Source organism: Meleagris gallopavo, chromosome 25, assembly GCF_905368555.1.
Source record: "Meleagris gallopavo chromosome 25, MGAL_WU_HG_1.1, whole genome shotgun sequence".
In the NCBI taxonomy this organism is placed as follows: Eukaryota; Metazoa; Chordata; class Aves; order Galliformes; family Phasianidae; genus Meleagris; species Meleagris gallopavo.
This window is the reverse complement of record NC_139428.1, coordinates 1229129-1253367: the sequence shown is the minus strand read 5'-3', so window position 1 is coordinate 1253367 and position 24239 is coordinate 1229129. Positions and strand designations below refer to the sequence as shown.

The following is a 24239-nucleotide window of genomic DNA, read 5'->3' as shown; positions in this document are numbered from 1 at the left end:
GCAATGTGAGCACTGCACCCTCTGCTCTGTGGCCACGGAAGAGAAAGGAAGTTCCCGACAGCAGTGTCTCCTCTCCCCCTGCTCCCCTCCTGCCTGCACACAAAGCAGCTCTGCATTATTCTTTTATTTATAAACAAATTGACGTAAAATAAGTGCAGAGGAAAACACGGGCTGAGCCCATGTGGGGGCCTGGCTGCAGCGGGAGCGGCGCAGGTACGGGTGGGGGTGCAGGACCCCCATCTGTGGGACCCCCCCTGTGAGCAGGGAGCGCAGTGCTGGCAGTGCTGTATGACGAAAGCCTTTCTGTCACTTTGGGAGGTTTTGCCTTTTTTTTTGCCTTTTTTTTTTTTTTTTTTTTTTGCAACTTTCCCCTTAGGGGTAAGCCTGCCCCCCTCCTCCCTCCGGTCTCCCCCTGTTGCAGTGGGGGGCAGCACTGTGGGTAACCCAGGGATGAAGCAGCTCAGGGGAGCTCCCTGGCTGCTCTCGGGGCAGCGCAGGGGCTCTGCCTGGTGGTCCTGCCTGCTGCTGCATGGGGATGTACAGGGATGGACCCCGCAGTCCCCGGCCCGCAGCTCAGAGCCCGAGTGCCATCGCAAATAAATACATCAGACAGAGCCCCCTGCCCAGCTGGGAAGGAGCTGCAGGGAGCAGGACGGCTGCGGGGAGATGGGCTCTGCCCCTCCAGCTATAAATCCCCAGGAGCTGTGAGTTCAACATCAGGTACAAAAAAAGTCAGTTTTCAATGGACAACTCCTCATCATAAAAAATGCGAGGGGGAGAGAAGGGCTGATGAGTCCCACGGTGCCCAGCTCTGCTCCTCCGCCCCCAAGCTCGCTCCATCCCCTGGGCCTCCCCAGTCCCAAATAAATATGGAAGACCCCCAGGGGGGGCCGGTGCTGAGCCGCTCCGTGCTGGCGTGGAAGACAGGCAGTGCTGGGGGCTGGGGATGGACACCCACCCTATTCCACGTGGCCAAGGATCCAGGGGGGCAGGAGGGGCTCAGGGCTCTGCGTGGTGCATCCCTGCAGCCGGGCTGCGGCGGTGGCGTGGGTGGGTGCGTGTGGACGGACTGCAGGTGAGCGCGGGGGCCGTCCTGCTGAGCGTCCTCAGAACTTGCCTTGCTTCAGCTTGTCGATGTGATAAGTGAGCTTCAGCGCCGGGCCCAGCTTCAGCCCCATGTACTTCATCATCATGTCGCTGCGCAGCAGCAGCAGCGCCTTTCCGTCGATCTCCTGTCGGGATGAGGAAATGCAGAGTCATCAGAGCCGAGCAACCCAGCACCATCCCAGCCCCCACTGCCACTGGCACAAGGACAGTCCTACAGGAGCTTCAGAGCAGGGCACTCTGGAAGCTGTACTTGCAATGTGCTTCTTGCTGGAAGAAATTTGCAACGAAGTGAATTTTAGGATTCCAAGAGGAAGAGCTCTGTGTGGTTCAGTGCTGCCGTGAGCTGAGCTCCCCACGCACACAAAGAGCACCAGGGCTCAGGCTGGGCTGTGCCCTACCCTGCCATCCCTGCTCTGCCCTTCCTGCCCCGCTACAGACACAGACACACTCACGTGCTTCCGGAAGAGATCAGCGTGGGGTCCCAGCTGTGGGTCTGCCTCCCGGATGAACTGCATCACCTCCTCCACCGTCCAGCACGAGGGGTCGCGGCTGCTGAGCCGTGTGCCATCGCGGTACCGCTCGGAGCCTGGGGCACAGCACGTGGCAGAGTTAAGCACGTGCATGCAGCACCATTACCCCACGTGCACAGAGCAGCGTTACCCACATGCATGCAGCAGCACCTGCAGTCATGCATTCCTGTTCCCCACCTGCCTGAAGCAAGGGCCCAAATGGACAAAGCACACATTGCAGCCCCCCAGATGGATCCCAGCTCTGGCACTGCCTAGCGCTCCCTCCCCCAGCCTGTGCCCATCAGTGCCCCCACGTGCTCCTACCCGTGGAGCCGAGCCTGCCTAGCGTGGAGGTGCTGCCCTGGCTGAGGCTGCAGGGCTGGTGCAGGTGCCGGTATCCCTGCAGGCGGAACTCCCTGGAGCTTCGGCTGTGACCGGAGGCATTGACGGCGTTCAGGGCGGAGTCCATGGGGTCCATGCGAGGCTCCAGGGGCCCAGGAGGGCCGTCTCCCAGCACGAAGGTTTCACCTGGAATGCCACACACTGCAGTCAGTGCGTGTGGCCATCCTGTTCCACCTTGAGGGCAGCGAGCAGCACGGCCAGCTCTGGGCCCAGTACCCCACAGCCAGGGCTGCCCCGCAGCCAGACTCACGCAGCGGCCACTCTGCTGACCTGCCTGCAGCCCAGCGTCCTGCCAGTGCTCCCAGAGGGGGCAGCTGTGCAGATTGTGGGGCTGCAGGGCAGCACATGGCACGGACCTGCAGGATACCAGGCAGTGCTGCTCAACTCTCTGCACAAAGGAGGACACGAGGAGCGCAGTTGTGCATTTACTACAGCACACATGACCCAACCCCCAGGCAGACCCAGTGCTGCATGAGCTGCCCTCTGAGATGCAGTTTCTATGTCAAAGAATCCCCAGCAAGTCCCGGCAGTGCATGGTGCCCTGTGTCACAGTGAGCAGTGTCCATACGCCAACCACACATGGGGCATTCTGTGCACCAGGAGCCCCTCTGCCTGCGCTGCTGCTGCTCGTGGCTGCACCCCATCAGCTGCACAGCACTGTGCCACGCCACAAACAATGCCGTGAGCAGAGGTGAAGTCATTCCCTCTGTCACCCAAGTATCCATTTGGGCTCTATGAGGCTGCCATGCTGCAGCCAGGCCCTGCCACCCCCATAGCAGGGACAGTGGCCACGCAGGGCTGCAGTGGTGCAGCGCTATGGGTACGAAGCTCACCCTCAGAACGCCTCCAGTCCAGCAATGAACACAGAGTCACTGTGTTGACGTGGTCACACTCCCACACATTACAGTGGTGTGCTGAAGGAGCAGTGCGAGGCTGTATGGATCCCCAGCACGAGCCAAACTCCCACTTCTCCCAACACCAACAACTGCAGCTGCTTTGGGAGGTGCAACAAGGAGGGACAGCACACGGCTCAGCGTGGCTGCCAGGACCGTGAGGGGAAGGGCAGCTCCCAGCCACGAGGCTGCACTGCACAACCAACCTGTGCACAACCAGCCCCGCACACAGCGCCGCAGCAAACCTCAGAGGCAGACAGACTGAAGCAATGGGGCTGCATTAGGAGCAGTGACACAGCAACGGCACCCAGATGTGGGTTAACTGCCCCGTTGTAGTGCTCCTGGCTGCCAGCTCTCAAGGTGGGAAGGACCCCCGCTATGTTCCATTTACCCTGATGTGGGGGTTCCTCTGTCCCTTTCCATGCAGCTCCCATGCCAGCAGCACCCCTCCTGCTACCCTCTTGTTCCCAGCTCTGTGCCTGCAGCGCTGGGAAGAGATGCTGTGCTCACCTTCCAGTGGGTGACGGTCATTCTTTGGTAACTTGGGGGAGAGAGGAGCACTGTACGGAGGGGAATCTTGGCAATAACGCTTTGTACCCCGGCCTGGTCCCTGCAGAGTGCCGTCTAACGAACTGCTTCTGTCTAGGGAAAGAGAACAAGCTCTGTTCAGAGCTGCTGGGAAGCAAGGCAGGCTGTGCCACAGGCATCCATGTGCCCCACCACCCCCCAAGTTGCAGCCAGCCCACACAGCACTCTGCATTTCGCTCCGTGAGTTCTAGAGATGGAAAGCGCGGGGCCAAAGCTCACCAGGGGTCACAGTGCTTTTTGCCATCTTCACCCCAAGTGCCACCTTTGCTCAGCTCAGCCCCGTCCCACCTCTCCCTCTCAGTGCCCCAGGCCATCCAGCAGTACTCTGCAGGTTCCAGTCAGTCACCCCATGGTGGCCAGCTGCGCAGGGCTGGCACCACACAGTGGCATAAAGGACGGTGGCAGAGAGGACGGGTGCTTGCCCGGCAGGAGATGCGTTACAGTCAACAAAGGAGGGATGGAGGTGATGAGGGGATGGATAGAGTAGAACACAACAGAAGCAAAACACCCTCAGTGCAACAGATGCCTTAACCCTATGAAGAGCCTCCAGCAGCGGGGGAGATCAGGCAGGAGGACCCCGGGTACGATGGACACAGGCGCTCGCTGGGCAGGCGAGGAGCAGCAGCAGGCAGCTCTGAGGGGGCTCAGCCCAGCCCCCACCCCACAGGACGCTGCAGTGTGGGCTGCAGGGCGCAGTGCTGTGAGCTGTGCCCTCACAGCTGTGCAGGCAGCAGGCACACATGGGGCACAGTGGGAGCACTGTGCTGCTCCACTGACAGAGCAGTGCTGAGCAGTGCTGTGCAGCACCCACCAACAAACCTGCACACCACTGCAGAACAGCATCGCTCGGTGCCTTTGTGTGTGGCACGCACTTACAGAGACCTGCTGCTGCCTTCCCAGGCTGGGTCAGGCAGGACAGCGCCTGCTCAGAGAGAAATGAGGAGCTGAGCACCAGAGCCAACGCAGACACAGAAGGCGCAGGGCACGCTGCTGGGGCTGCAGACACAGCAATGGCAGTGGCTGTGCAGGAACACAGCGGCCCCGAGCGTTGCTTGAGACGAGACGACGTGGTTACCAAGCTGCCAAGAGCAGATGCAGGCTAGGAACCGCCCTGGCTGCTGTGCAGCAGAGCTTCTAGGTAACAGTGGTGTCCACGCACAGTGGTCCTGGCATTCCTCCTGCCCTTGCTTTCACACTGACCCGTGCATAGCGCTGCACACCAGCCCTGCTCCTACCAGCAGCCATCAGCTCTGCTTGCTGGCAGCTCCACTGCTCCCTGACCCACTGACCCACTCCTGCTCGGCCCCACGGCGGCACACAGGGTGGGAGGTGACACAGCAGCAGCTCTCGCGCTCAGCCTGACTTCAGCACGTCCTCATCTTCACACAACCTCTACAAACGACGGAACGACCCTCGCCCTCACCCGAAACCACTGCATTTGGGCGCCTCAGAAAGACATTGGAGCACCTGCTCCCTGCAGAGCTCAGTGCTGAGCTGTGCTTGCTGCTCACCCACGTACCCCCAGTCCGGCACGGCACCGTGAGCTGCAGGCAGTGGCACCCTGAGCTGCAGGCAGCAGCACGGCGTCGCTGCAGAACGCACTGCCGCCTCCCGAGCGATGGGGAAAGCTGGGTACGGGACCTGGGGTCCCCCCGGTGCCACCCCCGCCCCAGCTCCTACCTGGTAGATACCTGTCGTGGTCGTACTCGTGTGAGCGCGGCGCGTGGCTGTGCTGGGAGAAAGGCTGGTTCCCAAAGAGGTTGTCACTGCGGAGGTTGTGGCACAGCTTCTCCAGGAAGCGGAGGACGTAGGTGATACTGTTTACTGCGGGCAGGTTCAGAGTGTGCTGTTCCCGATCAAACACAGCTGGAGACAGAAACAAACAGAGCCCAACACGTAAGGCCCTGGCAAGGGCAGGCGGCCGCACCATCAGCTGCTGCATCTCCGCATCGCCGCTCTGCACCAGAGCCACCAGCATGGCTCAGATGGGCTGTGGGAGTGGGGCTGTGGGATGGGGGGAGGAATGGCCATCCGGGGGGGCTGCGCTCCCATGGCCAGCTCAGCAGGGGCTTGGGGAGCATTAAAAACCAGGGCTTGGGGAATAGAGACTTCATGGCACGGCTCTTCCTTCCACTGGGAACTGCGGAGCGCCCACCCATGCTGTGCCATCCTCTCCTGGGGCCCAGCAGTGCTGGGATGGAGGTGATGCCTGCTCCCCAAGGACATGCCCCTGCCCTGCACCAGCTGCTCAGCAAGGAAGAGAAGACAGAAATCTTCTGTCTGCTCCTGGCCCGGGACTGTGCCAAGCTTCATCTTCCAGTGAGCAGATTCTTGCCACAACATCTCCGAAGGCAAAGTGCTGCAGGCCAGTTCTCACCTGAGATGACCTCTCCCCCGTGGCCTTGTTTTAAGAAAGAGAAGACTGTTTTCTGATGGTAAGCACAATCGATGCAGGCCTGCACTGCTTGCTGCAGGACAACAGAGGCTCGAGCTGGTCCAAAGTGGTCCGGCAGCCGCTGAATTTTCTTCTTGTCTAAGTGGGGCCCAGCGCTGCCATTCTTGTTCAAGTAAATGCAAACTGCCAAGATGAGAAACGTGTTTGCTATTAACCCACTCAAGAACGCACAGGAAAGATGCCTAACATCCAACCCGAGGGATGCCTGGGTTTCAAAGACTGTCAAAGTGCTTCCAAAACGTGCGTGAATCCAGCACAGTCACTGCCCATGAGCTGGCAGCAGTCTCGCTTTGGGGAACCACTCTGGAGTGTTCCTGCAGGTGTTTCTGCTGCTGCTGCCACTCCTCCTGGGGCTGCTCCCCAGCTTTCAGCAGCCTGCTTCAGCCAGGCAGCACGGCTGCACCACGCACAGCAAGCACAGGGATGCAGCCCGAGCTCCAGGGGAGCGGGATGCTTCAGGTGCCTGAGAATGAGCTGCTTTTGCTCTGGGGAAACAAAGGGCCCTACTCACATCCACTGCTCAAACGCATGAGGACCGGCGCTGAGTTCTTACCCAGCTTTACCACCCAGCTGCACAGAGCTCCCACTGCTCCGCTCCCTCCTGTCCCTACGTACCCCAAAACCCTGCCCCGAGCGCAGCCCTGCTGCTCAGCAGGTCTGGTTCTGCAGCCCACTGTCCTGAGGCTGTGCAGGCCCTGCAGGGCTCTGTGGTCACGGCCAAGCAGGGGGCAGCTCAGGGACTGGCACCCCCGTGCCCGTCAGACAGACCCACAGCCGCTGCACATCTCCGATATGGATGAGGGCAGAGGAAAGGCTGAGCTGAGCTCATGCGTCTCTCCCGTCCTCCCTACGCAGAGCTGGGCCACCTCTGCTCCTGCTGCCGGCGCACGCGCTCACAAAGAAGTAGGAGTGCCCTGCGGCGTCCTGATGGCTGCAGTCCCATGTGTGCAATCTTTCAGGGATGCGGCCCGAGAGCCTTACCTGTGGGAGCCTGCATGGCAGAGCTGGGGACTGTAGCAGCGTCCTGGGGCACAGTGCTTGTGTCGGGTTCAGGGGTACTGGTGGTTGGAGAGGTGGGTGCTGGGCTCAGCAATGTCCTAGGTTTCCTCTGCAGAAAAAGAGGAGGATATTTCTCCTTTTACCCCCACTCTCCTCCACCACCCACGATCGCTACATGCTGCTGTGCATCCAACAGACAAGGCACCACAGGACGCGGCGCGGTGACGACGGGGAGCCTCGAGAATCTACGCACTCAACACCTGTCTGCCCCACACACGAGAGACGAGCCCCAGATCTGCCAGCCCTGCACCACGGGCAGAGAGCCAGCCCTGTGCCAGGCTGCCCTGCCATGACTGCAGCCCGAGCCGTGCTACCCCACGGCCAACAGGGCTCAGGAGCCACGGCTTTTCCGTGGGGAGGCCCCGGAGGGCACGGCAGCTCCGAGGTGCTCCCAGCCCCGCGCTCCCCTCTGCTCTCCTACCGCTGCCGACAGACGTGCACAGACACACGCATGCAGCACTGCCTTGCACCCGCCTGCGTCAGCACCAGCTTTTACCTTACTGCCAGGCTTGGGGCCTCTCTTTCTGGGGAATTTCAAAGGCTCCACTGATTTGGAGGGCGCAGGCATGGGCTGGTGGATGAGCGCTTTGGTCGTTCGACCACGCTTCTTCCCTGCTTTGCGACGCCCTTGCCCTTGTTGATGCCCCAAAACAGTCTTTGTGCTACTGTGCATGCTAGGCTTCTCCGAGTTTACTTCGGAGGCAGGTAAAGGGCTCTTTGGAATCACAACTGAAATAAAAAGAGAGAAAGCAAATGTAATTAAATCAGGCGAGGATGAAAACAAGAGCAGCCTCCATCTTCAAACAGTGTTCATTTGGAAAAATCCTGGAGCGGCCGCAGCCCCCGGCACCGCTCAGTCCTTCCCTGAGCCCCTCTGGGGCTGGTGGTGCAGGACAGCCCTTCTGCTCCGACTGCCGCTGCAAGGAGACAGCAGCAACACCTGCTGCACTGCAAGACACACATGGACACCTCTGGCAGTGCACGGAGCTGGGAGCCTGGCTGTGTGCTCAACACGAGCGTGCCAGGAGGAGGCGTCGGGCTGCTGGCAGAGTGAGGGGAACCCTGGCACAGCCTTTAAACACCAAAGGGATGAGTAGAAGAAGCAGGACGGCATGCGCTGGCTCCAGTGTGCCCGACAGAGCCACTCCACAACTGAGGGCTCTGCAGAGCAGCTGCAAAGTTTTCACACAGGTTGAGAGCCACGGGACGAGGAGAGGGCTGCCAGGCGGTGAGCACGGTGTCAAAGAGATGGGGACAAACAGCTCTCCTCACAGAACGAGGGATGGAAGGAATGGCAGCAGCCCCGGGCAGCTCCAGGGGTAGCAGGGCACTGGGAGGCCCTGCTGCTGCCAGACACAAAGCAGTGAGTGGAGCAAAGCGCTCCTCCCCACCGACACAGAGCAGGGCCCTGCAGTGCCCACACAGCAGGAGGAGCTCAGAGGGCATCAGTGCAGCCCCCAGGAGCTGGGGAGAGGCACAGCTGTGGAGAACAGTGAGGTGAGCACGCTGGATGTCACAGCAGAAGCATCCACACAAAGCTCCTTGTTGGCGGGCTGCAAAGCCCAGCAGAGCACAGCTCTGTGGGTGCTCCTTTGGGCACCAGCACAGGCAGAAGCCCTTTGCTCAGAGCTGATGTTTGAGAGGTCCCAGTGCACCACTCCGGCTGAGCACACAGCTGAAGGGACTTTTCACGTGTCACAGAACGGCAGAACCAACGGCACAGGGTGAAGGGCCACGAGTGGCTCAACACGCCGGATGGCCGCACAGCAGAAGAGCAGAATTCACCCCAGCACCCTGGGGGACAGCACAGCAACAAGCCAGTGAGATGAGAGACCAGCTGGGCACCAGGCACAGAGCACTGTGCTGAGTGGGGATGTCCAAATGCTTGTCACCAGTGCAGGCATTCTGCTGAGCAGCAGATCTGCTTAACTCCAAAACCCGGCTCCCCATTTCTTCTGGGTACAGGAGAGAAATTAAGTGCTTTGCACCCGCCAGGCAGCACCGTAACATCACAGAATCACAGCTCGGTTAGGTTGGAAGGGACCCCACAGTCCCCTGGGCTGGCAGAGCACTGCTCCCAGGCAGAGCCCTGGGGATGGCACTCAGCACCACCTCCACGTGCACACAGGACCACCCCAGACACGACCACCCACCCAACCCCGCCCGCCGAGCCAACCCCCTTCCATAGGAAAGCAATGGGCGAGCTGAGCCACGTGTCCTTTTTGTCACAACACAAAGGCAAAGTGTTTGGGTACGGGACAAGGCAGTGCCAAGCGGGCATCTCCCAGAGCTGCCCATCAGCCTCCCCCTCCCCCAACAGCCTGCAGCCCCCACGAACACCTCCTGCTGCCAGCAGCACCGTCTCTGCATCCCCTTCCCCTGCCAGCTCCCCTCCTGCTCCCAGCAAACTCAACGTGTGTTTTGTTGTTATTTGCTTTGCAGAGTGCATCCTTCTCAGTGTGGGAGCAGCACTGGTTTGCAGCAGCCTGCAGCCGACTGTGCCTGCAGCCCTGCAAGGAGCTCTCAGTGCTGGCAGCCCCAGCTTGTGCTCCGCAGGAGCTCACAGCACCTGGGCCCAGCCCTGCAGCAGCCAGCAGTCCAGTTCCAACCCAACCCATGAGCACCGAGCCCACCAGGGCACATGGTTCCAATGCAAGGGATAAGAAAACACTGCACCTGTCCGCAGTCACTTTCACAGCAGGTCTCCCCCACACTGCACCCCCTGCCCCCTCACCCCAAGCACAATGCAGTGTGATCCCCAGTCACTCTGACCCCCCAGGTCAAATCAAAACACTCCCGTGGTGCTCAGGCCACTCTGGGGCATTCCTGCAGTTTCTGCTCATTCTGCTCTTGTTTGAAGTGCATTTTGAGCCTTGGCTTCCTGGTGAAACATCAGCTGGGCACTTCTGATATCTCGGAGCAGAAGAAGCCAGCAGACCGGTGGGTGGGTGTGCTTTGTTCCATCTGTTCTTCTTAAAGCCGTTCAGAAGTTATAAAAATACCAGGATCAAGAGAACTGTGCTCTGTGCAGTGAGCAGGGCTGGATTCTCAGCACCAAGCACCAAGCACTTCCCTGAGTGCCACAGCTGGGCTCAGGAAGCAGCCTGGGCTCAAAGCACTTTCCTCCTCCTTCCAAAACATGGGGTGCAAACAGAACACAGCTCTGGATGCTCTGCGGATGGAGCAAATGCAGGGCTCCCGAAGCACCTGGAGCCAGCACTGCACACCTGGGCTGCATGGCTCGCTTCCTCAGCAGCAGCAGTCTGAACTGCAGGAGAGAATCGAGCAGCACAGGACTCTGTCTTCTACACCATGGTGTTAGGGAGGGAGCAGCACTCCCAGCCCAGTCAGCACTGCAACTCTGCAGGTTACGAGAAAACTTCAAGGTAGACCACAAAAGAAAGTGCAGCTATGATGCTGGTGTGACATCAGCTCCCAAACAGGAGTTCTGCTGCACGCACCAAGCCACGGACCCACAGCAGGGCACTGATCCCAGCACTGAGAGCAGCGCTCGCCTGCGTTCCCAGCGAGCATCTCTGCAGGAGGGAGAGAAACCAAGCAGCAGCAACCAGAAATGCTGCATCACGTTAAGTGGAAAGCCTGGTGCCTGAGCATCAGCTCCACCTGCAGACACGGAGCACTTAACAAACACATCCCAGGGCAGCGAGGGTGCTGAGAGATGGAGGCTGCCCTGAGCGCTGTGCCCAGACCAGCACGCTGTGCTACACCACTGCCCACCATCAGAGTGCTGCAGCAGGGGGGTCACACTGCAGGGAAGGCTGCAGCACCTCCCTGCCCCTCAGCAGCAATGTGCTCCGTGTGCACAAGCAGAGCTAAGGATGCCATTCCAGCAGCAGACATTTCCTCTCTGCAAGGCTGTGCTCTGGTAATGGGAGGTTTCCTCCCCACCCACTCCTGCCAGGACACTGCCCAGAACCGACAGCCATTAACCCACCCTCATCTCTTCCTTCTTATCACAGCCACTGTTTCCCTCTCCAGTCTGCTGTGCCCTGAGCCACACATCTCTCTTTCTCACCCTCTCCAGATGTGACTTTTAAGTAAGTGAGCCGCAACCCTCCTTCTTTAGGTTGACCCTCAGAATCGATTTTCTGCTCTGTTCATAATGGAGAGGGGCTCTCTGGATTCTCGCTCCACTGCTGCCCATGACCCCAGAGCAGTTTGCTTCTCCACCCCGGTTAAGAGCAGTGAAAGCTGGAGCTGCTCAGACTCCCTGAGGAAAGGTGAGTTCAGCAACAGCAGAGCACACACGAAGGCCTTTTCAGGAGCATCACACAACATTCACGTTTCGCTCCTGCTCATGCCTGTGCTTTTTCATGTTCACAGAGACTACGGCACAAGGCACGCCAGGATAACCACCAGGAGTGCAAACAGGAGCAGCCCCACGGCATAAAATCAGTAATGTTCATGGTTCCCTTATTGCATCCTCAAGTGCAAGAGTGCTAGGCAATGAGGCGGCCTTACCTTTTGTTCCAGGGGGCTGCAGATTATCTCCAGTCAGCGAGCACCAGCCTACGGGAAAGATGTCCCGGGAATCATATCGGCACCAGTAATCGAAGGCACCTCTCCAGCCATCAAATGTTATGAGGACCTCAGAACCTCTCACCTCCCCTATGGTGGCCGGGCAGATGAAGTGAGGGTTCTTCCTGTCCACCGCCTCCAGCTTCATACCTGTCTTGAAGAAGTTTTGGGATGGAGATGGTGGTTCCTATGAGAAAAGGAAAATGAGCTCAGAGAGCGGCGGTGCCCACCTGGAGCAGGGCTGCCCCTCCATCGCCACTCACCTCCATGAGCAGATGGAGCAGATGGGGTGGTGTGAGCCCTGTGAGCTGCCTAGCTTGCATCCCCAGGCTGCTGGGCACAGCCCACATGGTGCTGTGTAAGCACTGAGCCCTACCCTGAGCCAGCAGCGGCGGCACGGAGCTGCCAGGGGGAGCAGCACATGGCAATGCTGGTAGTGTGCTTGTCCCCCATGCAGGAGGGGGATGTGCTCCCAAACAGCCAAGTACCTTGTGAAAAATCCGGATGGGAGCCATCTCTGCTCCATTCAGAGTCTTCAGGAGGAACATGGGCCAGGAGGAGGCGTTCAGCCGGAAGCCTGCGGGGAGGGAGCAGAGATGGGCACTGTCAGACTGAGATCCCAGGCTGCAGCCACAAACAGCTGCTCTGACACAGAGAGGAGAAATCAGTGAGAAGGAAACTGCAAATCCCTGAGACCTGAGTGTATGAGTGCACAACGGCTGTGCCTGGTGCTCAGCACTGCTCCTCCTGCGTCCCTCACTGCTGGAGCACCCTAAGAATGCTGAGGGCACTCAGTCCAGAGCTGCCAGAACCCAAAGTGCTCTGTTGTTTGAAAAGGCACACACACACACACACACAAAGAAATAATTAAAAAAAAGGAAGTTCAGATCGAAGAGAAAGCAGAAATGAATCATGAGAAGCACAGCAGGATCTGGCACAAAGGAGCCCCTGCACACAGCGTCCCCCTGAAGCCAACACAGATCTGCAGTGTGTGCACAACAGCCTCCTGATGCCATGCAGCACACACCTCCTGGCACACCCCACAGACCCTTCGCCACCCCCATGGGACCCACAGCAGCTGCCACAAACCTCAGGGACAAACCTCAGGGACCTCTTACACCAAGTGTGCAAGGAAAGGGAGCAACGGTGTGTGCACACAGTGCTACAAGAGTGCAGGAATGCCATGCCATGAGCTGCAGGCTCACACACCCTGCAGGCAGGAAGAACAGTGCTCTGCTGAGAGCTTTTGCTAGGCACAAGAGCATCACTCCTGCTGGGACCAGCGGCGGGGCACAGCACAGAGCTGCACACAGCACACTGACCTCCTTCGGCACGGTCAGAAATGACTTTTGCTCTGCAGCTCGATTACTTTCATTGCCATCTGCTGGCAAAACTCAAAGCAGGCAGAGCAGGAACTGAGCAGGAGCAGGGCTGGCGGTGCTGGAGCTCTGAGCTCCACCTGGGCCAGGGCTGCAAGCACACAACAGCACATGAGGAGGCAACACAGAGCACGGCAGCTTTAAGGCTCACAGCAGGCTCCACCCGTGGCAAACACGAAGGGAAGGTGTGATGTGAGCGTCGTGCACGCCACGCTGCATGGCAGGTGGGCCAGATGTGCACTTGGGGCCACTGTGCTTCCAGCACAGCTCACAAACGATGCTCCAGGGAAACCAGAAACCCAAATCCCACTAACTCAAGGTTGTCCACTGAAGGTTTCTTCCATCGCTATAGATGGGCTTGATTTTATCTGGGAACCCTGAGAGGGTTTTGAGGAGATGCTGCAACAGCAACCGGCAGCAGAATGCAAAAGAATCACAGAATCACAGAATGGCCTGGGTTGGAAGGACCTCAAACATCATCTGGTTTCAACCCCCCTGCTATGTGCAGGCTCGCCAACCACCAGACCAAACTAGACCATGGTTAAAAGCACGTTAATCTTTGTGCTTCGTTAGGAAAAATGGGAAATCAGCCCGTTGTTGGGCCAGCATCAGGAAATTTGTGTAAGCAAGATGGGGCTGGAAGCAGAGAGCAGCTATCCCGGTTATTCATCAAGCTGCAGATGAGTACAATGAGCACCAAGAGATGGAATATTGCAAGTATCCCTTCATTCTAAATAGCACTTAAATCACTGGAAGCACTTCCAGCCATCGTTCCCCCATTGGACAGATTCCAGCCATCATGTTCCCCGTCAGACAGACCCCAGCCAACCTGCTATAGCTGCTGAGTCACCTGGGAACAAAAATGAAAGTGGAAATGCTCTTGCAGTGAGTGGCAGGGCCAGCAGTGATGGCGTGGGTGCCTGAGCCCTAACAGCTCTCATGACCGTGCTGTGCACAAGAATTTCAAGCTCCCCAGCACAGTACCTCTATGGATGCTGGTGCAGAGCTCTGCTTGGAGGGGGAGCACTGGGGACGTGCTGTGAGCACAGCAAGGCTCTGCAGCCAGGCTGTGGCATTGCCACCAACACAGCCCAAGGAGGGAGAACCTGGACTTGTCTTGGTTGTGTACAGGCAACGCCCAGGCAAGGCCATCAAAGCTGCTCTGCCTCCAGCACTGCTGGGCTCTGCAGTTCCTTTGCTTCTCCAGGTGCCCTCCAGGAGATGTAAGTGGCCCTGGAACCTTTCCAAACAAACAGCTGAGAACACAGTTCTCCTCTGAGGCACACAGGGAGAGCTTCAGGAAGCGCACGAGTACGGCCTGCATGTGCTGAGCCTGTGCTTGAGCTGCAAGAGTGCAGGCTGCTCATCTGTGCACCAACAGCTCCTGCATCTCCAACCCAAAGTACCTCCACAGTGTGCACAGGACTCAGAGCTGCGGGGGATGACACCGCTGTGACAGTGATGGGCTCCTTCCCAGGGACAGAAACGTGAGAAAACCAATCCTGCTTCCCCCCACGGACGATGCGGGTGCTCACTGAAGCTCAGCTCACCCAGAGGAGGCTGCAGCATCCCTCCGTTCTTCTCACAGTTCCCGATGGGTTGGATCTCAGCCGAGTCCACCAGCCTCCAGAAGTCGTTCTTGTTGTCGCTGCCGTCGAGGCGCAGGCGGAGGCGGGCGCCCGTCAGCCCCACCACCGTGGCAATGCACGTGGATGTGGTGTTCCGTGGGTCCTGGGCTTCCAGTTTCATGTTGATCTTGAACTCGTTGGCAGGAGGAGTGTAGGACTGCCGAGGGAAAGAGGGGACCGTTAGAGCCAGCACATCCAGCACTGTGAGCACTGCGAGCACCCCGCAGCTCCCCGCCATCCGGCCCTTTGGTGCTGTGCTAGCATTTGCAGCATCTAAACCTGTAGGTTCGCCTTTGCTTCAGCACGTGCTGATTTCTGTTAAGCTCTGATACCTTGAAGCATTTCCCGTGCCAAAAAGGTGACCACCCCAGCACAGCACTCCCGGGCTGCAGACCATCTCCCTCAGGTTTCCCGTTCTCACTCAGCCCCTCACCTGCTTGAAGCAATGGGCGGGCGCTGGGACAACACATGTCTCCTTCAGGTATTTCTCCCAGGTAAAGTGACCTGAGGAGAGAAAACAGAATTCAAACAGGAGCCAAGAAGAGGGAAGGCCGAGTGTCGGTGCGGGCAGTTCTGTGCTCTTGGCACAGGAGCTGCCCGCAGGCAGTGCCCTCTCACTGTGGCCCTCTGGCATTTATGGCCACACAAAACTCACTGCTGCAGCGATGGGGAGAACGGAGCCCACCGATGCTCAGGGTCCTTTGGAACAGCTGCCCCGGCCCAGCACAGGTTGCATGGAGCCCTCCCAACAGCTGTCCCTTAAGAGCACTGCTCAGCGCGATCCGGCACGGTGCAGTGTGAGTTTCAGAGGCAGCCATGTGCCTCCACAAAATGGCATTTGGACACTCAGTAGAGCAGGGATTGATCCTGGAGCACTTTTAAGCAGACCAAGTATGGTACAGATGGGCAGTGCTCACAGGCAGAGCGTCAGCTTTGTGCTCTGATGTCTTCACCTTCACAAGCAAAGCACTCTGGGCACCCAAAGGTCAAACTGCAGCAGCTGTGAGCGGTGCAGCTCTGCACCCTCATGCCATGTTCTCATCCTGCCGCATTTGAAGTCAGCATGAAGCTCAGAACGTAAATGGAGTTTCTCCTGCTTTGGGCTACATTGCTACATTTCAGCCCCTGAGGGGGCATCAACCTCCTGAAATGATGCTCTAAGGAATAAAAGGAAGGGAAAGGAAGGGACGTGAGCTCTTACCTTGGTACTGGGAGGGGGATTCTGGCGGGCGGCCGTACTTGTGCTTCTTACCATCCTTCCAGTCTATGGCTATAACAAGAAACAAAGCACTTGTGTCAGTGAGGGGCACAGCTATCCCTGCCTCCCACATGCAGTGACAACCCTGGTAAGAGCAGCACTGCACTGGGGTACAGCTCTACAGAATCAGCACTGTTGCTGTTGGCAAATCCGTCTTCACGTGTCCAAAAGATGACTGTTTTTTAAAAGGAAAAGGAGAACGTACTCCTGCTGCCCTCACACTGCAGCCAGCCTTGCAGCCAGCCCCATCCTGCTCTCCTGCAGCCAGCCCTGCAGCTCATGCTTCATTTAAGTAGAAGCAGTGCTGGGAAGAGGATAACACCACTGTAAGAGAAGCCAAGGAAATGCTTGAGAAAAATAAAGGAAGGAGATAAACTGAGAGTAGCAATCTCCTGCCATGAGCCCCATGTGCATGCACAGCTGTGAACAAAGGGCTGTGGAGGATGCACCCTGCTCTGCTGCTCCCTTCCCCCATGCTCAAAGTGCTGAGATGAGCTCCCCGATGGCCACGCACATGGATGGAGCACCACTGAAGGAAATCAATGGGGTCTGCAAAGCCCGAGGTCAGCACGCTCAGCTGCAGGCAGCCTGCATGGCACAGCCCTGCAACCTGTCTCTGCAGCAGGGCCAGCAGCAGCCAGCACTGTACGGCTGCAGCCACACAGACAGGCAGCTCCACGGCTGCACACCTCATCAGCGGGGGAGCAGCAGTGTGTGCATGCTGGGAGCACAAGCAGATGGCATGGGTACAGCCCTGCTGCTGCTGCTGCACACAGCCATGGCACAGCATGCCCACTGTTATGACACAGCACACAGCCAGGCACAGCACACACTGCTGCACACAGCTACAGCACAGCAGGGCTCGCTGGGTCTGCAGGAGGGGTTGTGCACCATCCTGGTGACCCAGCACCAGCCAGGGCACCTTGGTAGTGGCCACGTCCATGCACACTCCTGCTCCACTCTGCTCTGCTCCTAGTGGGGCACTGACAACACGTTCCCTGTGCCCCCGTGCCCCCCCAGCTGTGGCTCTGCTCAGCCCTATGCAGCACTGCTCACCTTTCTGGGGCCCTGGTTTCCGCATTCTATCACCGCTGCCGTCTTTATTGTGGGAGCGACTCGCCTTTACGTAACTGAAGACGCCTAGGACAAAAGAAAGAGCCATGAGAAAACCCCCCAGCTGCAGAGCATGTGAACATCTGCAATGCTGACTGATGGCACCGCTGGGAGAACAGCGATGCTTTCACCCCACGTTGCACAAACGCCTCCTGATGAACGCAGATCGATCGCCCTGGCCCCAAAACCAGCAGCCCTTCTCCCCACGGGAGGCACAAGAGGAGCAGCTCGGTGCTCTGCTCCATAGGGTACAGCTCTAGTGTGGCTCTGGGATGCAGCTGGAGAGGAAGGCAGAGCCCCACTTCCCACAGCAGTGCAGCCAAAGGGCCTCCAGTGAGCAATGCCTGGGTGCTTAGTGACTGGAATAAGACCACAGGGAAAAGGCAACAGCAGCTGTCTGTAGCTCTGAATCAGAAGGTACGTGGCAGTCCTTTACTGCTCATCTCCTAAGTGGAGTGGCTGTGTGTGCTTAAGAGAAGGGCAAAGCTTCTCTTCCTTTCCATATCCAAAAGCCATCTACGTTTACACACCTACATCTACAACTTGTAATGCTTTTTTTCCTGACTTTTTCCATCTGCTTCTACCTGAAAGCAGTGATCACAGCAGGGCAGGGCGCTCCTCAGCCCCAGTGTCACCCAGCAGCAAGGACAGACCAAGGACAGACCCACTGCGACGGGATCTGCCCTAAAAGCTCCAAAGGCACCAACCTGCTGCAATGGGATGCTGCCCCATCCACCACTGCTTGGTGGCACACTGAATGCCTCATCCACAGCTCCAAAAAACCCCTCCTACTGAGACCCCTGCGCTGTCAGCAGCTCTCCACCCCCCAGCTCCTACCAGAAGCAAAGTCGGGATGGATGCCGCAGCGCATCTAAACCTGGAAGCACAGAGACAAAATGAGAGCGTCTGCATTTAATTGCAGAGAAGCTACGTTACCAGCTGCATTATTGATGTTCATATTTAATTCATTGGAAACACCCCAAGTTTAAATTTAAAGCCTGCCGCAACAAATGTTCCCCCTGGCACAGCAGCGCAGAGCACGGCGCGCTGTAAGCTCAGCTCAGAGCGCACAGGGCCACGCTTGGCACACACCTCTGATATGGGCACAACCACATCAACAGAGCTGATACAGACGAGTTCAGCTTTCATACAACGAAACTATCACACAAAGAAGGATTTAAAAGACCGAGTCTGATTAGTAGTAAAAAGGAGAGAGCTCAGGAGAAACATAAAAATAAGGGATAGCACGAAGGGAGCGCAGCTCAGCGCAGCTCAGCGCAGCCACCTCTTCTCGCTGCCCCTCCGGAGCCCACATGGATCACACCAGGAGCTGCCAAGGAAGTGCTGTCACAGCCAAAGGCAGCTCCCCATCTGGGGCAGTGATCCCTGGGGGGATGGAATGGCTGCAAACCACGACTTCTCTTCTACCAGAAGGATTCTGTGCCGTTCCCAACATCTCTTCTGTCTCTCTGGGATGAATTTTCATCTTTCTGCCACGTGAGAGGCAGGCTGATAAACGCCAGACTGTTCAGGAATGCACTCCTGGGAAAGACGTTATGATGCAGAGGTGTGCTGATGATGTGACCATGAGCAGTGAGCTTCCCAGCCCTGAGACACAGCCTGGGGAGAGTGCAGCTTAAGGGAGAAAAGAACACAGCCTGGCAGGATCCCATAGCGCTTTGTTTCTCTCTCCAAAAAACAACTGAGAGATGCAGGCGGGCCACAGCTCCGGCCAGGAGCAGCCCTTGCTCCACTGAGCTTCAATAAAACCAACACACGCGGTGCATTCCAGGAACAGGCTGAGAAATGGGGAGGGAAGAGCTTCAAGAAGTAAAAACAAAAAGCAGAAAGCCAGCAAAGCAAGCAGGAAAGAGCAGCCCTGAGCGATGGACAGCCCGAGGCGGCTGGGAGAAGCACCCTGCTCATAGTGCCATGTCCCAGAACATCTCCCTGGGTGCTCCAGGAGAGCGGGAGCTCTGTGCTGTGGGATGCTGACATTGCTGGAGTGCAGCCTGCAGCACAGCCCTCACTGCTCCGTGTGACAGAACGTGCTTCATCAGCCTCACTCTCTGCTGGGGCGTCTCCTGGTTAAAAAAAAAAGCTCTTTACAGGATAGGAGATATGGGAAAAAAAAGTATCAGGTGGTGGATAAGTGCATGAGAGCTTTGTAGCAGTAATGAATGAAATGAATGTACCTGAACTTCAGGGAGAGCCTGCTCCCATCCCACTGCACAGCCCTGCTCCCGTCCCGCTCCCGACCTCCTCGTTTTCCTTCCTACCCGTGCAGAGATTAATTCATCTCTTCCCTCGGAGGAGGAGAGGAAATTGCAGCAGTGCAACATGTCAGGAGAGAGCAGCAGAGCTGGGCTCGCTGAGGACGTGCATTAATTACCGCCTGCTATTTTTATCCTGTGCAGAACTCCAGGCTCAGCTGCGACTGAAGGAACTCAAACCTCTCGAGAGGCGACGCACCCTGCGCTGCAAACAGAGCGATCCAGCAAGTGCTCAGCAGAACTTCTGTGCACTCCTAACCAGAAGAGAAGGAGTGATAAGGCAGACCACAGCAGTGGAACCCCTGGAGGGGGCAGACTGGTCGCTCCTGCTCACATAACCAACAGTGCTGCCCGGTGTGCAGAGCGTGCAGTGCATCACGAGGCCTTCCACCATCCTGTGCACAGCGCTGTGAGACTGCAGACACCAATACAAACAGAATTCATGGCCACAAGCAACCGGCAGGCCGTCCTGCAGCGATGGAGGCGTGCTCAGAGCCTGCCAAGCAGCTCACTGAGACGTGGTGCTCTCACCCAGCCTGGCTGCCAGCCATGAAACTCCGTGCTGGGCACTCGCACTGTTTATAATGCCAGCAGAGCTCAGCAGCACTCACAGACTCCCAGCTGACAGCAGTATGAAATGACAGAGCGGCTGCAGGGCGGTGAGGCACACGGGCTGCACTGAACACACGTGGCCAGCAGAGTTGGCAAAGCTGTGCCAGCAGCACAGCGGGCAGAGAGAACCCAGAGTGCAGGAACACGAGCCAAACCACAAAGCCATCACCGTAACCCCCAGCAATGGGGCAGGGCTGGAGCACAGCAGCAACTGCAGCCCCTCCCTGAAGGCACAGGATCACCGAATCACCAAGGCTGGAAAAGTCCTCCAAGGTCATCCGGTCTGACTGTCCCCTGTCACCAATGCTGCATCCCTTGAACTCTCCTTCAGCTCACTGAGGTCTCAGTGCTGGGAACCCCAGCTCGGGACTGGGGACAGAAGTACAGACAGCCTGCTGCCTGCTGCTGGGGATGGTTTTCCTTTTGGACATTTCTGCCTTACAGAGGAGGCCACCAACCCTGCAAGAGGAGCTGGAGCTGCGGCTCCACCCCAGCACACCTTGCCCCATTTCTCATGGCCATCGTATCAGGAAAGTTTCTAAACATAAATGTCTAACTTGTGCCTCCAAACCTGCTTGTCTCATCGCAAGCTGAACTTCTGCAGCAAGCAAAAGGCAGGAAAGTGATCAGAGCCCCAATGCAAACAGAATGCCATTGGGAACCCAGCACTGAGTGCTGCCAGCAGCTCCTCCAGACGGAGCACGCTGGGGCTCACAGTGCTGCCAGCTCCTTTGCCACAAACCCACTGCTCAGTATGCAAACAAACACCAGAGCTGCACTCCTTTGTCCCCGAGCAGCACTCAGACCTACTGAGAACGAGGTCACTGAGCCCCATGCAGTGCAGTGCTGCTGTGCCCAGCCCGACCACAGCACGGGTCAGCAGCAGCATGCAGAGAAGGGCAGAGATATGCAGAGTATAAAACAGGCCCGTACAAAATGAGGACAGCAACAGAGCTTGGGATGTGAGAAAAAAGCCTTTGAAGAGGTTAAATTCAGCTGTGGAGATGAAGAGAGCAAAACGTGCCCTGGAATGTGTGACAGAAAGGAACAGGCTCAAAGCACGAGCAGGGTAAGGTGCAGCCCTGAGGAACGCAGCAGCAGGGATGGCTGAGTGCTGCACCTGGGCAGCAGGAGGATGCCTGGAAGAAGAAATGTGAAGCAGAAGGGCTGAGGCTCACCCAGGAGCCAAGCGGCCGCTCCAGCTGCTCTCCGGGCAAGCCGTGCCCCAGCACTGACATCAAGTTTTATAGATCCTTGCAAACTAAACGTAAGGCAAGGACACGAGCCCAGGCTGCTGACAGCAGCCAGCTGACGGATAACATCGGCGCTGTGCACCCCAGCAGCATCTCCCAGTTACACACCAAGCACGCTGCAGAACTCATCGAGTTCCTGGGCCGGTGACTCAGAGGTCAACGCTACCCAATAGTGCCGCAGGAAGGCAGCACAGAGGGGCTGGCTGGGCTCCAGCACGGCTCTACGGCTTGCAGCGGGTGCCACTCGTGCTCATTTGCTCTCTTTTAATTATCCCATCACACGGTTTACCCAACAGCACGAAGGTCTACGAGCAGCATCTGACAAGGAGAGGCTGCGGCCGTGCCAGCAGTGCAGCCATGGAGCGGCGGGGGAGCGGCTTCCCGCTGCTGCTGAGGAGGAGCTGCCACATGGCTGCTCGCAGCCACTCAGCGCCCGCTGCTCGCTATAAACAACAACAGTCAACAGAAAAGGAGGCAAAAATCAAAGCCGGGGCCTGCGCTGGGTCTCTGCGTTGGCCGCTGGGAGCCGGGCTGGCAGCCGGCTGCAGGCCCTGCGATGGTTGATGCTCTGCAGCACATCTGAGCACGGCCATCCCAGCACGGCCATCCCAGCGGCATGCAGGAGGCCGCAGTTCCACGCAGCGGCTTCGAAGAACGCAGGGTTATTAAACCTGAGTGCTGTGCGGCAGCGGCCAGCCTGGCAGGGCGGTTATTTTTTTTTTTAAACATTGTGCTGTGCGTGAAAAGTCCCAGCCCTGCGCCGAATCCCAACCCGAACCTGTCTGACCCTCAGCACAAACCCGGCCCGGCCCTCGACCTGAACTCTGCCTGACCCCCAACCCAACCCAACCCAACCCCACCCCACTCCAGCTCTCCCCTCCAGCAGCGGATCCCGAGGGGCTGTGGAGGAGGACCGACGCTTCCCGGTGCAGCAGTGCGCGATGCTCCCCGCGGGGTCACGGCACACAGCCGCGTCGGAGCGGTGCCGCTCCCGGCTCCGTCCCGCGCCGTCACCTCTCGGGGCCGGGCATCCCGCGGGCTTTCTGGGAGCGGCACGAAGCTCCGCAGCACGGCAGGCCGAGCGACGGCACAGCGGAGGGAGGGCCGCGGGCGGGCAGAGCGTGCAGAGCGGGCCGCCGTGACAGCCGCGCTCCGGGCCCGCCCCGCCCCGCGGAACGGCCGCGCTGCCCCCGCCCCTCCCGGCCCGCCGCTCCGCCGCCCCGCCGCCCCTCACCTGCGCGGCCCCGAGCGCTGCGGGCTCCGTCTCAGCGCCGCGCCGCCTCCGCCGCCGCCGCCATGTTTGCGCTGCGCAGTGAGGCGGGGGGCGGCGCGGGGGGAGCGCGGCGGCCGCCGGGACAGCGCGGCGCTCAGCCGCCCCCTGCCGGGCCGCGCCGGGTTATGGCGCCCCCCGCCGCACCGGGCCCGGCGCTGCGCTGAGGCCGACGGGATGAGCGGCGGCTGCGGGACGCGGCCTCGGCAGCACCGGCGCTGGTTGGGCTCGGTGCTGTGGTTGAGCTTCCCGACCTTACCGACGCTCTGTGATCCCGGTGTAGGATCATGGAATCGTGAAACATCCTGCGAGATCACCGAGTCCAACCGCCCTCCCACCACCACTGCTTCCACAGGCACTAAACCACATCTCGCAGCTCCTCATCCAGGCGCCTCTTGAACGCTGCCAGGGACGGCGACTCCACCACCTCCCTGGGCAGCCATTGCAGTGCCTGACCACTGAGAGAAAAGTTCTTCCTTATGTCCAACCTAAACCTCCTCTGGTACAACTTGCGGCCATTTCCTCGGGCCCTGTTTGTTGCCTGGGAGAAGAGGCCAAACCCATCCTCACCCCAACCTCCCTTCACAGAATCACAGAATCACAGAATGGCCAGGGTTGGAAGGGACCTCAAGGATCACGAAGCTCCAACCCCCCGCCACATGCAGGGCCACCAACCTCCACATTTCATAGCAGCCCAGGCTGCCCAGGGCCCCATCCAACCTGGCCTTGAACACCTCCAGGGATGGATGGGGCATCCACAGCCTCTCTGGGCAGCTGTTCCAGCACCTCACCGCTCTCTGTCAAGAACTTCCCCCTGACATCCAGCTTAAATCTTCCCTCCCTCAACATAAAACCATTTCCCCTTGTCCTGCTGTTATCTCTCCTTTCCAAGAGCTGATTCCCCTCCTGTCTGTAGGCTCCCTTTAGGTACTGAAAGGCTGCACTGAGGTCACCCCACAGCCTTCTTTTCTCCAGGCTGAACAAGCCCAGCTCCCTCAGCCTGTCCTCATAGGGGAAATTATACAGTGCAATGATGTCTCCTCTGAGCCTCCCCTTCTCCCACCCACCCGCACACAGAACACCAGCTCTCCCTGTGCTGTCCCCTGTCCAGCTGCACACACAGCCACGCACTCCAAAGGCATCTCCTGCCATCCTGCAGCTCTGTCTGTGTGAGCTCCCTGCAGCCATCCAGCCCCTACACCTCAGAATCACAGAATCACAGAGTGGCCAGGGTTGGAAGGGACCCCAAGGATCACGAAGCTCCAACCCCCTGCCACATGCAGAGCCACCAACCTCCACATTTCATAGCAGCCCAGGCTGCCCAGGGCCCCATCAGCCTGGCCTTGAACACCTCCAGGGATGGGGCAGACACACACACACACAGCACCAGGTTCTGCCCACTCTCTGCTTGCTGGCTCCCCTGCGGGTCCCGCTGTCACCTTCAGAGCTGCTCATGTCAGCAGTGAATGTAAAAGATGGCTGAGGGGGAATGAACACAGCAGAGAGATTTCAGCAGGGATATGGAAATGTCACTTTGGAGTCACTGATGGGGTGGGATGGGGTGCAGTGGAATAAGATGGAATAAGATGGGATGAGGTGGCATGGAATGGGACGGGATGGGATGGGATAGAGATGAGGATGGGTATGGGGTAGGGTGGCATTAAATGGTTTGGGATGGGATGGGTTGAGGTGGGGTGGAATGAGATGGGATGGCATGGGATGGAAATGGAGATGGAGATGGATGGGGATGGAATGGGATGGGGGTGGGATGGGATGGGATGGGATGGAATGGGAATGGGAATGGGAATGGGGATGGGATGGGAATCAGGATGGAATGGGATGAGATGAGATTGGATGTGATAGGATGAGATGGGATGCCATGGAATGGAGATGGAGGTGGA

The 24239-nt window shown here is 58.5% G+C and overlaps 1 protein-coding gene across 4 annotated transcripts; it reads right to left on the bottom strand.

Annotated features, from left to right (window-relative positions):
• Positions 1 to 109: 109 nt before the first annotated feature.
• Positions 110 to 22463, bottom strand: SCMH1 (Scm polycomb group protein homolog 1). Of its 4 annotated transcripts, none has more exons than XM_085208615.1 (15): positions 22303 to 22463; positions 16874 to 16957; positions 15761 to 15829; positions 14993 to 15063; positions 14482 to 14716; positions 12041 to 12129; positions 11496 to 11739; positions 7510 to 7742; positions 6936 to 7062; positions 5877 to 6077; positions 5180 to 5365; positions 3422 to 3553; positions 1941 to 2144; positions 1560 to 1693; positions 110 to 1232 (listed from the first exon to the last, which is right to left on the bottom strand). In XM_085208615.1, exons 2-15 carry the CDS (start codon positions 16896 to 16898, stop codon positions 1107 to 1109), a joined length of 2076 nt encoding a protein of 691 aa, XP_085064741.1. In that variant the 5' UTR covers positions 16899 to 16957; positions 22303 to 22463; the 3' UTR covers positions 110 to 1106. The 4 variants fall into 4 exon arrangements, with proteins under 4 accessions (XP_085064741.1, XP_085064743.1, XP_085064744.1 ...); XM_085208617.1 differs by lacking the exon at positions 22303 to 22463 and adding an exon at positions 22083 to 22218; XM_085208618.1 differs by lacking the exon at positions 3422 to 3553.
• Positions 22464 to 24239: the final 1776 nt, after the last annotated feature.

What these genes read in the sequence shown, in the direction of transcription:
- SCMH1 (XM_085208615.1), bottom strand. Translation starts at nt 16,898, where the DNA reads ATGCGGAAACCAGGGCCCCAGAAAG. An exon ending in ATCCCCCTCCCAGTACCAAG is followed by an intron (nt 15,064 to 15,760) that starts GTAAGAGCTCAC and finishes TTCTCTCCTCAG; the next exon opens with GTCACTTTACCTGGGAGAAA. An exon ending in CCATCCGGATTTTTCACAAG is followed by an intron (nt 11,740 to 12,040) that starts GTACTTGGCTGT and finishes CTTTTCTCATAG; the next exon opens with GAACCACCATCTCCATCCCA.